This window comes from Carcharhinus amblyrhynchos, chromosome 1 (genome assembly GCF_965287045.1).
Source record: "Carcharhinus amblyrhynchos chromosome 1, sCarAmb.v2.hapA, whole genome shotgun sequence".
Taxonomy (NCBI): Eukaryota; Metazoa; Chordata; class Chondrichthyes; order Carcharhiniformes; family Carcharhinidae; genus Carcharhinus; species Carcharhinus amblyrhynchos.
Genome location: NC_137324.1, coordinates 37,946,904 through 37,961,479, shown reverse-complemented (window position 1 = coordinate 37,961,479; position 14,576 = coordinate 37,946,904). Strand labels below are relative to the sequence as shown.

The following is a 14,576-nucleotide window of genomic DNA, read 5'->3' as shown; positions in this document are numbered from 1 at the left end:
AGCAAGGAAGAAGCTGTTAAGTCGGTTGGAAGAAGCTGTTCTTGAGTCTGGTGGTATGTGACCTCAGACTTTTATGTTTTTCCCGACAGAAGAAGGTGGAAGAGACAATGTCCAGGATGCGTGGGGTCCTTGATTATGCTGGCTGCTTTGTCAAGGCTGCGGGAAGTGTAGACAGAATCAATGGATGGGAGGCTGGTTTGTGTGATGGATTGGGCTACATTCACGACCTTTTGTAGTTTCTTGTGGTCATGGACAGAGCAGGAGCCATACCAAGATAGAGCCAGAAAGAATGCTTTCTCTAGTGCATCTGTAAAAGTTGTTGTGAGTTGTAGCTGACATGTCAAATTTCCATAGTCTTTTGAGAAAGTAGAGGCGTTGGTGTGCTTTCTCAACTATAGTGTCAGCATGGGGGGACCAGGACAAATTGTTGGTGATATGGACACCTAAAAACCTGAAGCTCTTGACTCATTCCACTTCGTCCCCGTTGATGTAGACAGGGGCATGTTTTCCTTTTACGCTTCCTGAAGTCAATAATCTCCTTCATTTTGTTGATGTTGAGGGCGTGATTATTCTCACCACACCAGTTCAACAGATTCTCTATCTCATTCCAGTACTCTGTCTCATCATTGTTTGAGATCCAACCCATTACAGTGGTGCCATCAGCAAACTTGAAAATTGAGTTGGAAGGGAATTTGGCCACACGGTCATAGATGTACAAGGAGTATAGTACGGGGCTGAGAACACAATCTTGGGGGGCACCAGTGTTGAGGATGATTGTGGAGGAGGTGTTGTTGCCTATCCTTACTAGTTGTGGTCTGTGGGTTGGGAAGTTCAGGATCCAGTCACCAGAGGGAGGTGCTGATGCCCAGGCCGTGGAGCTTAGAGATGAGTTTTGTATGAATAATGGTGTTGAAGGCTCAGCTGAGTCAATAATAAGAGAGTGACATAGGTGGCTTTGTTATCTAGTGTTCCAGGGTTGCAGGGCCAGAGAGATAACATCTGCTGTGGACCTGTTGCGGCAGTAGACAAACTGTAGTGGATCCATACCTTGCATGCATCTCATTATTTTATGCATTCCTGCTCTCTCCCATAGCAGGAAGTTGGTTTCTGGTGCTTAATGTAATAATGGAAAATGCTGGAAACATTCTGCAAATCTGACAGTATCAGTTGGAGAAATAGCGCTAATGTTTAAGTATGATGACCAACAAAGTTTGACACAGGGTTATTAGGCAAAATTTGGACTCATGGGATTAGGGACATCAAATCTCTTGAATTAAGTTAATCAAACATGTATTAAAATTCATTTATTAACCCACATTTCCAAGTGCTGGTGCACTTTGTCTCGCTTCCTGTTTCTAACAGTTGCTCCAGCACTAATGGTAGTGCTGGAGCACTAATGGCCTGTTTTCAGGGGTTTTTTTTCCAACAGGAATGGAGCATTTGCAGTCCTTGGGAATTTCTCCTATTCCTAAGGAGAATTAGAGGATTATGATAAGAACTTACATTTTCTCCAGCACTTTTTCCCTCAGCAAGCTAAGGTGCTTTCCAATCTGGACCAGATGATTTTTTGAATTTGAGTACTGCCCATGTCTCTACAGTACCTCCTCACTAAGTTTGTGCTTTTCAATTTCTCCACTAACCCTACCAACTTTCTCTTCTATTTTACTTTGACATTGGCAGCATCCTCCTCTTTAGTGAGGACATGTACAAAATAGTCATTTTACTTCCTCAGCCATGCCTACTGTCATTGCAAGATCATCTCTTTGATCTCTAATCAGATCTATCAGTCCTTTTCCCATTACTACCATTTTACTATATATGTTTATAAAATACTTTTGAGTTCCCCCTTTATATTACTTGTCTATTCTTGTGCTCTCTTTTTGATCCTCTTATTCTTTTTGTTCCTGAACTTTGTGAAATGTTTGGCATTGCCAACATCCATCTCCTTTAAGATAAAGGCTCCTGTTAGGTTAAAATCACTTTTAATTTAGAGTATGAAACTTCTAACAATCAATTATATTTTGTTTTGTTTCATTGATTCTGAGATGAGAAATTATGTAGATATCAAGTCAGCATATTGCATATCTTGCACTAACCTCGGGGACTGCAGCAGTTCAAGAGTGCAGCTTACCAAATCATTCTCGAGGCAGCTAAGGATGGTCAGTAAATGCTGGAATGCTCACCCATTTCACGTAAGCAGGTCTCTTAGTTGAAATATCAGTGCCCAAATGCACATCTGCATTACTCATTTATGGGATATGGGCATCGCTGGCTAAATGGCATTAATTGACAAGATGACACTTGTAGCAAAGCAGCATTCTGAACATTACACTGGATGAAAGCAAATTACTGTGGATGCTGGAATCTGATATCAAGAGAGAAAATGCTGGAAAATCTCAGCAAGTCTGGTAGCATCTGTAGGGAGAGAAGAGCTGATGTTTCGAGTCCAGACGACCCTTTGTCAAAGCTATATCACAGGCTGATTATCATCACTGTACCTGCTATTATCATCAATAGCAGCAACAGTTAGAGTAAGACCTGTGACTGGTAGATTTTCATGTTAAACATGACTTCACACTTACAGTACAACTAGAATTTTTTAATTCATTTACGGGATATGGGTATCACTGGCTAAATGGCAGTAATTGACAGCTTTGCTCATAGTATAAGATTGTCTGTGGGAAATAAAACTATGTCCTTGTTCTTCTGAATGGTAGTGATTGTGGGTTTGGAAGATGCTGCCTAAGAACCTTAGTGAGTTCCTGCATCTTGCAGGCAGTACACACAGCTGCCACTGATTTTTGGTGGTGGAGGAGGTGAGTGTTTATGAATGGTGGAGTCTTCATTGCATGGGGCACTTTAAGAAGTTACAACACAATACAGATATGAACAGAAATCATGTGTCAAATTTCTTTTTCGATGTCCCAATCAAGAAAGCTTATATCCTCAAATAAATTAAATTTCAAATGTTTCCTGAAACCTTAGGAAACATTATTGTCACAGAATATTTGACTAATAAGATTTATTCTCTGTGGGGACTATTTCTCCAGCAGGGAAAAAAGACACAGAAGTGCCTTTAGCTGTCAGCAATTTACTATGATTGAGAAGTAATTGTATTTGTAAAATTGCTCACTGTTAAGATGGATATAAATGCTATCTAGCCCTTCATTTCAGAGGCTGCAGTTTTTTTGAAGGTGCATGTTACTATAACCCAGCATAGTCAGAGTTTGGGGCCGGTGCCTTCTCCATGTTATGTATCCATCTTTCTTGGTAGCAAAACTGCTTCCATGTAATTACTAATCTGGTTTAAGCCTGCTACTTTAACCTGATAGAAAATGGGATTTAGATGCACAATTCACTCAAAACGCAAGAATCAAAAAATCTAGATCATTAATTCAAAAATCAGGACTATTCCAGCACAATCACTCTTTACTGTTATGTGTTTCTTTTCTCAGAGGTGTAGATCGGTGTAGACACTACATGATTGAAATGCAGCCCAATGGGAAGTATGTGATATTGGGAGAAGATCGGGCCCACCCATCTCTACCAGACTTAGTGGAGTATTATAAAACTGTTGGAATTCAGCCATTCATGGAAGTCCTCACTACACCTTGTGGACAGGTAAATAATTGTTGCAATCTTTGAGGATCTTTGAACTATTTTAGAATGTGCGTGTGATGCCAAAGGGTATTCTGGGCTAATTGTCTCCTTTTTTTTCAAAATCCATTAAGAAACTGACTATTTAAAATAAACAAGTGTAACGCTAACTTCTCATTGTAGGTACATTGACCCTCAAATCTCACCAGTTTCCATGTAGATTCCTAATTCACTTAGTTTTCTTGTCTAGTATTATTATCGATGGGACACTTCTAAAGTGATGTTGGTATTGAAAACTTGTACTAAACAGGCTTTCATGAGTTTGAGTTTATGGAGCATTTCATCCAATAATGTGTTTAGTTCCCCTCTCTTTCATTGTCTCATGGAATGTGGATTCTCTGGCAAGGCCAGCATTTGTTGCCTGTCTCTAATTGCCCTCGAGAAGGTATTAGAGAGTTGCCTTCTTGAACCACAGCAATCTGCTGTAGGTACACTCACAGTGGTATTGAAGAAGCAGTTCAAGGATTCTGATTCAGTGACAGAGAAGGAATGGTGATGTAGTTCCAAATCAGGATGATCTATGGCTTGGAGGGGAACTTGTGGTGTTCTTGTGCATCTGCTGTTCTTTTAGTGGTAGAGATCATGGCTTTGGAAGATGTTGTTCAAAGAACTTTGGTAAGTTGTTACAGTCCGTCTTTTAATGATGCACACTACTGCCATTGTGCATTGGTGGAAGAGAAAGTGGACATTGAAGATGGTGAATGGGGTGTCAGTCAAGTAGGCTGCATTATCCTGGTTGGTGCTGAGCTCCTTAAGTATTGCTGGAGCTGCACTCATCCGGTAAGTGGAGAGTATTTTGTCTTGTAGATGGAGGATATGCTTCAGGGATTTACTTCCTGCAGAATTTCCAGCCTCTGGTCTGCTCTTGTATCCACAGGATTATATGGCTGGTCCAGCTTAGCTTCTGGTCAATGCTAACCCCCAGGATGTGGATTGTAGGGGATTCAAGGATGATGCCACTTAAGGGGATACGGTTGAATTCTCTCTTGTTGGAGATGGTCATTGCCTGGCAATTGTGTGACACAAAGGTTACTTGCCCCTTGAGCCAGAATGTTGCCCAGGCCTTCCTGTGTATGGGCAGAGACTGCTTCATCATCAAATGGTGCTGAGCATCAGCGAATGTCCCCATTATGACCTTCTGACAGAGAGGAGATCATCGATGAACAGTTTGACTAAGGACACACCTTATTTTGAAGCACAAGTCTTCAAAACTTAGTCCGGTACTGCAGTTGCTTAGTCCATGTGAAAAACCCAAACAAGTATATGCTTTATTCAGGTAAAATATTTGGCCCATGTTACTAGTCTTGTTCCCACATTAGTAAACTTTTTTAGGCTTTCGGAATTTTTTTTGCAGGTTGTATTTGTAGATTTTATTTTGGAAGAAAACAGGACTCTCATGTACCTGTGCAGCTGAGGGCCTGATTCTTGCCATCTCTTTCAGATTCCCCCTTCCGAATTCTCCTTCACTGCTCCTGGCCATCCTCATGGTCAGGCCTTCACACCCAAGCTTTCTCAAGACATAGATATCATCCTTTTTCACTAATTCCTAGCACTAAGCAAGGAAACAGCTTTCTTGTATTTAGAAGCATCTGCTGTGCTTGTGAGCAAGGAGCCAATGTGAGCAAAGGAAAACAAGAGGGGAGATACCAAGTGCCATGGGGAAATTGATGGGGAAAACTTAAGTGACTGTAGACTTAGAGATATGGAAAAGGGAGGAGACTGGGACAGGGAACGTGAGGAGAGAATGTGGTGTGCACATGGGAGAATATCTGTGTTTTCTGGATGCAGGCAGCATCCGACTTGGTTACAATTCCCTTTCACGATATTGAAAATTGTATGACTAACAGATGCAGAACTGAAACTTGGACAAGATACACAGAAGCTATTGGAACCTGTCCAGTTAAAACAGAGCCTATAATAAAGCTTTCAAAAAGTGAATGGCTAAAAAGGCAAGACAGCAATGAAACATTGCTTCCTTTCAAGAATTTGTCTCACTGCCACAATACCCAAAATATTACTGAACATGCTGTTCTCTCTTCAGTATAGCCTACAGTCAATCTGTTTAAATTTTTGACCAGCCGGCTGAACTGGTTTGTTCAGTGATGATATGGAAATGCCTGTGTTGGACTTGGGTAAGCACAGTAAGAAGCCTCACAGCAAGAGATTTATTTGGTAGCACAGGCTTTTGGAGTAATACTACGAAAGCTTGCACTACCAAATAAACCTGTTGGACTTTAACCTGGTATTGTGAGACTTCTTATTGTCCACAGAGCCCAGAGAAGGAAGTGAAGATATAATATTAATGTGAAAATGCAGCAGATAGGCTGGGTACATTTTTTTGTTGTTGATAAAAGAACCTGTATAACTTTTGTTCCTCTCTCTAACACTGAGCACTTCACAGAAGCAAAATGTTTGATCTAAAAGTTGAGCCAGAACAGATACAACTCCCCCTTTAGGAATAAATAATTTTAATATCAGATACAGTCGGAGCTTCAAGTCCAGGGTTTTGCAACTACAACAAATAATAAGAAAATTCAAACTAATAATGTACAGAGAAAGGAAAAACTTGCACTTTGAAAACACTTTACCAAATGGTCAGGATGTCCTGAATTGGTTTACCGCAAAATTAGTATAACAAAAGGAGGCCACTTTGGTTTGCACTTGCTGTTTGATAGAGCAATCCAGTTCTGTGCTCTTGTTTTTTCCCTTTATCCCTGCCATTTCTTTTCCTTCAAGCATTTGTCCAGCTTTCTTTCAAAGGCTCCTATAGAATCTATTTCCGCCACCCTATCAAGCATTTAATTCCAAATTCAAACCACTCTTCACATAAAAATTATTTCCCATTTTGCCTCTAGTTCTTTTACCAGTCACTTTTGTGCACTGTTTATCAACCCTTCAGCCATAGGAACTCTATGTACCTGTTATGTTATCAATTCCATAAATGCCAAGTGAACATGTGGACAGAAAATCTGTTTTTGTTGGCTGAGGGAAGAATGTTAGCCCAGAAAGCAATAAAACTCATATTCTTCAAGTTAAGCCACAAGATTCTTTAAATTCACACATGGGCTGTACCTTTCCAAACCACCAATCTCTACCACTTAAAAGGATGAGGGCAGCAGACATATGGAAACACCACATAATAAAAGCAAATTACTGTGGATGCTGGAATCTGAAACCAAAAGAGAAAATGCTAGAACATCTCAGCAGGCCTGGCAGATCAAAGTGACAAAGGGTCTTCTGCACTCAACGTCAGCTCTTTTCTCTCCTTACAGATGCTGCCAGACCCACTGAGATTTTCCAGCATTTTCTCTTTTGGGAACACCACTGTCTGCAACTTCCCCTCCAAACCACTCACTGTTCAGACTTGTAACTCTATGGTCGTTCTTTCAATGTTGCTGGAACTCCCTCCTTAACAGCACTGAGATCTGACTACACCAAGTGTACAATAGTAGTTCAAGAAGGTGGCTCACCATCACCTTCCCAAGGGCATTCTTAAGGAGGAGCAATAAATGCTGGCCATCCCATGAAAGAATAATAAAAAAATGAAACCTCAGTTTAGCAACTTGTGCAGAATCTCTGACAATACAGCTCTCTCTAAATTGCGCACTGAAAAGTCAGTCCAGATTATGTGCTCAGGACTTGCAATGGGATTTGTTTTCAGACTCTATGAAGGTACATCTAACTAACACTTAAAACACATTCAAACATTCCTGTTGGAGATGTTAATTTTGTTTACCTTTCTAATGTTTTAATGATTATATGGTAATGCAGCATTTTCCTTCTAGAAATGTGATAATGAGACGGACTACGAAGAACTGAGAAACTTTTCAGTGAAAATCAACCCACAGGAAAATTCAAGTTTTAATACCATGGCGGATGTCTTGACTCATGACCGAGTGCACAACGCGCTGTCTAAGCTTTTTGTACCGCCTGAGTCACAGCTGTCAATGCAGCCTCAAGTGCCACCAGTAATGAAGAAGATCATAGACAGAAAACTTCAAGCTGCTGCTTCAGGGGAAATGACCGCAGTTAATTCGGAAAACTGGAACGAGGCTGAGCAACAAGGACGCACACACACGTTACCAAGACTGCACCCATCAATACGCTTGGCAATGAGGGAGATTCAGCAAGTTCTTGAGGTATGTGTTCCTTTTTTTGTGCTGGCTGGAGGAGAATTGGATTTCAAAGATTCACTTTAGAAATTCAGTGTATCCAGTACATGAACTAATTGTCACCACATGGTCATTACATCTGACATTGACAATGCAGCTTTTTTTCAGAATATTGCGAAACATTTAGTATTTATCACCTTGGATACTTATTATTTAATAGGAATGATGAGATTTTAGTACTATTAGAAATGGAGAGAGTAAAAGTAAAGATGTTGCAATGTTTTCTTACATTTTGGATAAATTTCAAAAGGGATCTGGTTTTGTTCCTGTAATGTTTAATCATAGCCAGAAAATTGCTTCAGTGACTCCACTTTGAGTTTCCACACTATTAACTCTGATGTCCTCCAGGATCTTTATCCTGGGTCCCATCCTTTTTCCTCATCTACTTGCTGCTCCTCAGTGACATCATATGAAAACATATTGTTTACACATGGAAGCTGATGACCCCAGCTCGACCTCACCACCCCTCTCAACCTCTCCATTGCACCCTTCTAATTCTGCCATCTTGAGCATCCCCCAATTTTAGTCACTCCACCATTGGTGGCTGTGCTTTCAGCTGCCTGGTCCTAACCCCTGGAATTTTTCTCCCTACCTCTCTCCACCTCTCTGCCTTACTTTCCTCCTTTAAGATGCTCCTTAAAACCTGCCTCTTTGGCCAAACATTTTGGTCTAATATCTATATTTGTGGCTCATTATGTTTCATCATGATCTGTAAAGTATCTTGGGATGCTTTATTATGTTAAAGGTGCTATATAGATACTAGTTGTTATTCCAACACTTGGAAAAGGGGATCTTAAGAACACATTTTAACCAGTGTCAGAAGAACTGAAATTAGAACAAAGAACAGTACAGCACAGGAACAGGCCTTTCATGCCCCTACATGGTCCATATCCCTCTGAAAATAGATGAAGCACTTGACGAATACAGAGAAAGTAGAAAATAATCCAATCAGGAGTTAGGAGGGCAAAAAGTAGTCATGAATTGTCCTTGGCAGGCAGGATTAAGGAAAATCCCAGGATATTTTATACATATATTAGGAACAAGAGTGAAATTGTTGAAGGTTTTTAGGGATAGGATCTATACTTATTTGGATTGGAATGGTCTTCTTAGTAACGGACAGCATGGTTTTGGTCATGTCCCACTAATTTGGATGAGTTTTTTTGAGATGGTGACAAAAGTGAGTGATGAGGGAAGGGCTGTGGATGTTGTCTACATGGAGTTTAGTAAAGCATTTGACAAGGTCCCTCATGGCAGGCAAAAGGTAAACTCTCACGGGATCAAGGGTAAACTAGTTAGACGGATTCAGAACTGACTTGGCCGTAGAAGACAGAGGGTAGCAGTTGAAAGGTGTTTCTCTGAATGGAGGTCTATAACTCGTGGTTTTCCATGGGGATCAGTGTTGAGACCTCTGTTGTTTGTAATATATATAAATGACTTGGAAGAAAATGTAATTGGTCTGATAGGCAAGTTTGCAGATATAAGATATCTGGAGTTGTGGAAAGTCATGAAGATTGTCAGAGAATACAGCAGGATATAGGCTGGAAAATTGGGTGGAGAAGTAGCAGGTGGAATTTGATCTGGCAAATGCGAGGTGATGCATTTTGGTAGATCCAGTTCAGGTGGGGGCTATAAAATAAATGGCAGAACCATCAGGAGCTTAGAGACACAGCAAGATCTGGGAGTACAGGTTCACAGATCCTTAAAGGTCGTGAGGAAAGCACATGGCATGCTTGCCTTCATTGGCCGGGCAAAGAGTATAAAAATTGGAAAATTATTTTAGTTATATAAAATGTTGGTGAGGTCACATTTGGAATACTGTGTCCAATTCTGGTCACCATATTACTTTCCAAATCGTACCACTCCACATTTGTCTGGGTTAAGTTACAACTCCACTCACATTGTCTGTACCTTTTAAGACTTGATTACTTGTAAAGACTTGCATTCCAATCATCATTTTGTAAATTGATTTTGTGTCATTATATACCCTGTTTTTGAATAGAACTCCCACTCACCTGACGAAGGGGCAGCAAGTGGTCCAAAAGTAGTGGCTTTTGCTATCAAATAAACCTATTGGACTTTAACCTAGTGTTGTGAGACTTCTTACTGTGTTTACCCCAGTTCAACACTGGCATCTCCACATCTTAAATTACAACTGTCAGCTCTCCAGCCGATTTATATCCCAAGGTGTTCTATCAATCCTCCACACTATTCACTATTCCTCCAATTTTTGTATTCTCTGCAAATTTACTAATCAGACCATCTACATTTTCCTCCAAATCATTTATATACATTGCAATCAACAGAGACTCCAGCTCTGATGCTTGTGGAACACTGCTTGTCACAGACTTCCAGTTATAAAAGTACCCTTCCGCTGCTACCCTCTGCTTTCTACATCCAAGCCAGTTTTGTATCCATTTTACCAGCTCACCTCGGATCCCATATGACTTCACCTTCTGTATCTGCCTGCCATGGGGAACCTTATCAAAGGCTTTACTAAAGTCCACATACACAACATCCACTGCCCTGCCCTGGTTACTTTGTTTTGTCACCTCCTCAAAGAACTCAAATCAAGTTTGAGACATGCCCTCCCCTTCACAAAACCATGCTGCCTATTCTGTTCCAGATACAAGTACATCCTATCCCTCAGAATCTTCTCCAATAATTTCCCCACCACTGATGTAAGGTTTATAGGCCTTAATTTCTCAGATTCACTTTTCTACCATTTTTAAACAGAGGAACAATGTTAGCTACTCTCTGATCCCCCGGTACCTTGCCCGTGGCTAAAGAGGATACAAAAACTTTGGCCAAGACCTCAGCTATTTCATTCTTGACCTTACATAGCCCTGGAGACTTGTCCACCTTAATGTTTCTCACAACCTCCAATACCACCTCCCTTTTTATCCCAAATGTCCTAGAATGTCAATATCCTCCTTTCTACACTCACCATCCACCACATCTTTCTCCTTTGTGAATCCAGATACAAAGTACTCGTTAAGGACCTCACCCACCTCATCTGGTTCCCCACACACATTCCCTCCACTGTCCTTCAATGAAACCCATCTTCTTCCTCCTCATATATGCATTAAAAAGCCTCTTTAATCCTGCCTGCCAAGGACAATATGGCCTCTTTTAGTCCTCCTAAATTCCTGTTGAATAATCCATTGACACTGATCTGTTAGACTCATGAATGGGGTAAGTCCGTTGAGGACAGTATCAGGAGGCTACAAGTTCAAGTGGGACCTGGAGCAGCTACTGGCAGGGGGGAAACACAAGGATATGTCAAAATTGCTTTTAAACTGTTTTGATGGTGAAGGTTTCTTCTCGAATACTTATAGTTTTAGTTCAAAGTATAGCTAATAATTGAATGTACGAAGTTTGGCCTTTGGTTAAGAGTAAATGTTTTGTGTTAACAGCAACAACCTACATTTCACAGCCCCAACACTGGAAAAGAGGTTGTACCAGAACTCCCCCCAAAACAGTTTAAGGAACGTCACAGGCCTCCATTACTTGGATCAGAACACTACAATAAGAAATGAATGGTTTGTAAAATAGAGATTGGAGACCTATTCTATGCTATCAATGTGCTGATTATAAGATATGTGAGTAACAAAACAATGTGCAGGTTATTGACCTCTAAGCACCATTTACGTCTGACATTCATATTGATTCTGCCTCATTATTGATATGATATTGCCCTATTCCACAATGGGTCCAGTGAGCAAAAAAAAAAGCAAAGTTGTGGGAGTGCTGTAGTTGGGTGGTCTTGCATTCTGCACTATATTGCTGAGGGCTATACTGACAAAAACAAAGTACTTCCCATTTTGTCTTTTTCCTGGCAAAGAATTAAATAGCAGATAGGAGATTGCAGTCAGTTATGATCTCAACAGAGAAGGTGTCAGGAGGGAAACAAATGCCATTACTTACATGCATGTGAGGGAAAGTCAGAGGAAGATGCTTCACATATTGTGGGCAGCTGCAAATACACAGTCAGTCTTAGTAGAGTTTCACTTAAAATCAGAGGAGTGAGGTGAAAAATATTCATTGAAGAAGGAAGACTAAAAGTGGTAAGATAAGAATAGACCTTTGGCTAAAATTGCATACCTAGCACGCCAAATGCAGATCTTTACAATAAAAAAGGAATCAAAATTGCTATTGCTGTAACAAAAGATATGCAGGCAATGGAGACCGAGTAATTCATTGCCATTTTAGTATGAGGAATGGCACATGGAGATGTGTGGCATGGATAAAGATGACGAATATGACATGGGGTTTTCATGAGGAGAATTGGACAGAGTTAAGTGAGTGAGAGAAGTCGTTGATATAAGGAAGCATGTTATTCTATTCTCTCTTCTGCTAAGTTAATTACGAATCAGATGATGAAGCTAAGAATAGCTTTTCAAAAAAAAGTAGATTACACTTTTTGATTTCTCACACAAATTCTGCCAAGGAGAAAATCGCAGAAGTTGCAATGGGTACAGTACACAATGATCCAGAATTCAGAAAAATAGCCAAATTGACCTTATGCCATACTGTTGTCTTCCCAATCCCCTCGTGTAAAGTTTATGCCATAATTTGATAAAGAACTGAATATAATATGCCACAGAGTATCACAGTGAGTCAGATGTTAACGTTTTGTACAGGTCCAATGTGGATTTGCTCACTTTTGTAAATAGTTATTTAGGGAAACTGCCACTGTGAAATGTGACCAATTGCTTGCAGCTATTAATATTCCTGTTAATGAAAGAAATTCATTTTCGATTCTCCACATATTGTGGACATAAAGCCACAATTTTGAAAGCCCCAAAAATTTTACAAACTCAAGTTCCCTTCAGTCTCTAATTGTATCTGATGCATTAGCTGAAGGATGTTTTCTCCAGACATACGATCCAACTCTTGCCAATGTTAATTTTACAAATATCAATTATAGAATTTATAACTACAAAGATATCGACCTACTGCCTTCTGACATTTCTTGGAGGTGATTTTAGCCACAGGGATTTGTACAGTTGCCAAACAGTTCTTGATTTCATTTGGGTTTTAATAGAATGGGCTAGTGAAGTTAGCACAAATTCTTGGAATTTCTGATAGTGACTGTTCACACAATTGTCTTTCAGGCTGAAGATTGAGTGGCTGAAGATGACACTTCCGACATGTTTACTGCTGCGAATAGACTAGTTCTATTTCTCTTGTGGGAACAAGTCTATCTCACCTGTGTGTGCTGGGTATATGTTGTACTGTCTCCAATGAGTATTTTGCACAATTCTATTTTTTGAATAGTGTTTTCACATTACAAAGTATTGTCAATAATCTGCAAAAAGCTGCTTATTATAAAAGAAATGTATATTTCACTCCACACATGTTCTTGTAACTAGTGTTTTGGACAGTATTGACCTGTTCTTAACTGTGTATGCAGGGAAATAATTTGTACAATTAAAGATTACAAACTGTGATTGTCAAAAGCTGTTTTTTTTTAGTATTTTGCCTCTGCTGAGAGAGTCATTTTTCTTCATGGTTAACTGTGAGGTTACACTGGTGAAAATCTGAAAATACAGGAAAGTATCTGTGGGGAACAAAACGGGTAACATTTCAGGTCTCTGACCTTTTTATCAAAAACTGCAAAATTGTAACAGCTGTAATTGGTTTTAAACAAGTATGCATAGGAGAAGGCAGAACAGGAGTGGGGATGGAACAAAAGGAGAAAGGTCTGAGAGGGTTAAAGGCAAGAGTTAGTAAATAACTACAGAGATGATAGTTAGCAATACAAGTAGAATGATAATTTGAATTATTATTATTATTATTTGATTTATGATTTATTATTGTCACATCTATTGGTGTACAGTGAAATGTATTATCTCTGGCACGCTATTATAGACAAAGCATACAGTTCATAGCGTACATAAGGGAGAACGAGAGAGTGCAGAACATAGTGTTACTGTCATAGCTGGATTGTAGAGAAAGATCAACTTAATATAAGTTAGGTCCATTCAAGAGTCCAATGGCTGCAGGGAAGCTGTTCTTGACTTCGTTGATATGTGACCTCAGACTTTTCTATCTTTTTCCCTGATGGAGGAAGGTGGAAGAGAGAATGTCCAGGGTGCATGGGGTCCTTAATTATGCTGCTGCTTTTCTGAGGCAGAGGGAAGTGTAGTCAGAGTCAATGGATAGGAGGCTGTTTTGCGTGATGGACTGGGCTAAGTTCACAACCCTTTCCTTGGATGGAGCAGGAGGAATACCAAGCTGTGATACAACCAGAAAGAATGCTTTCTGTGGTGTATCTGTAACAATTGGTGAGAGTCATAGTGGCCAAATATCCATAGCCTCCTGAAAAAGTAGAGGTGTTGTTGGGCTTTCTTAACTATAGTGTCAGCATGGGGGGACCAGGACAGGTTGTTGGTGACCTGGACACCTAGAAACTTGAAGCTCTTGACCATTTCCATTTCATCCTCATTGATGTAGACAGGGGCATCTTCTCTACAATGCTTCCTGAAATCAATGATTATCTCCTTCGTTTTACTGACATTGAGGGAGAGATTATTGTTGTTGCACCAGTTCACCAGGTTCAGTAATGAACAAAACATTGTCTCATGTAAATGGGTTAAGATAGAGATACCACCAGGTGACTCATAAATGGGAATAACATCATCATTATTGAATCATAACTGATACAAAAAATGGAAACAATGATTTTGATTTGTGATTTTAACCAGTCACCGAACTGGATTAGCCCTTTAAATACTGTGTCTACAA

General features: G+C 40.0%; 1 protein-coding gene across 1 annotated transcript in view; it reads left to right on the top strand.

Annotated features, from left to right (window-relative positions):
• The window catches only part of LOC145357271 (myosin-IIIb), a 148,178-nt gene extending 134,899 nt beyond the window's left edge, over window positions 1-13,279 (top strand). The window contains exons 27-30 of the mRNA XM_080210522.1: window positions 3,456-3,621; window positions 7,443-7,796; window positions 11,243-11,368; window positions 12,944-13,279. Coding sequence (XP_080066648.1) covers window positions 3,456-3,621; window positions 7,443-7,796; window positions 11,243-11,365 — 643 coding nt within the window. The 3' untranslated portion in view covers window positions 11,366-11,368; window positions 12,944-13,279. The remainder of the gene's footprint in view (window positions 1-3,455; window positions 3,622-7,442; window positions 7,797-11,242; window positions 11,369-12,943) is intronic.
• Window positions 13,280-14,576: the final 1,297 nt, after the last annotated feature.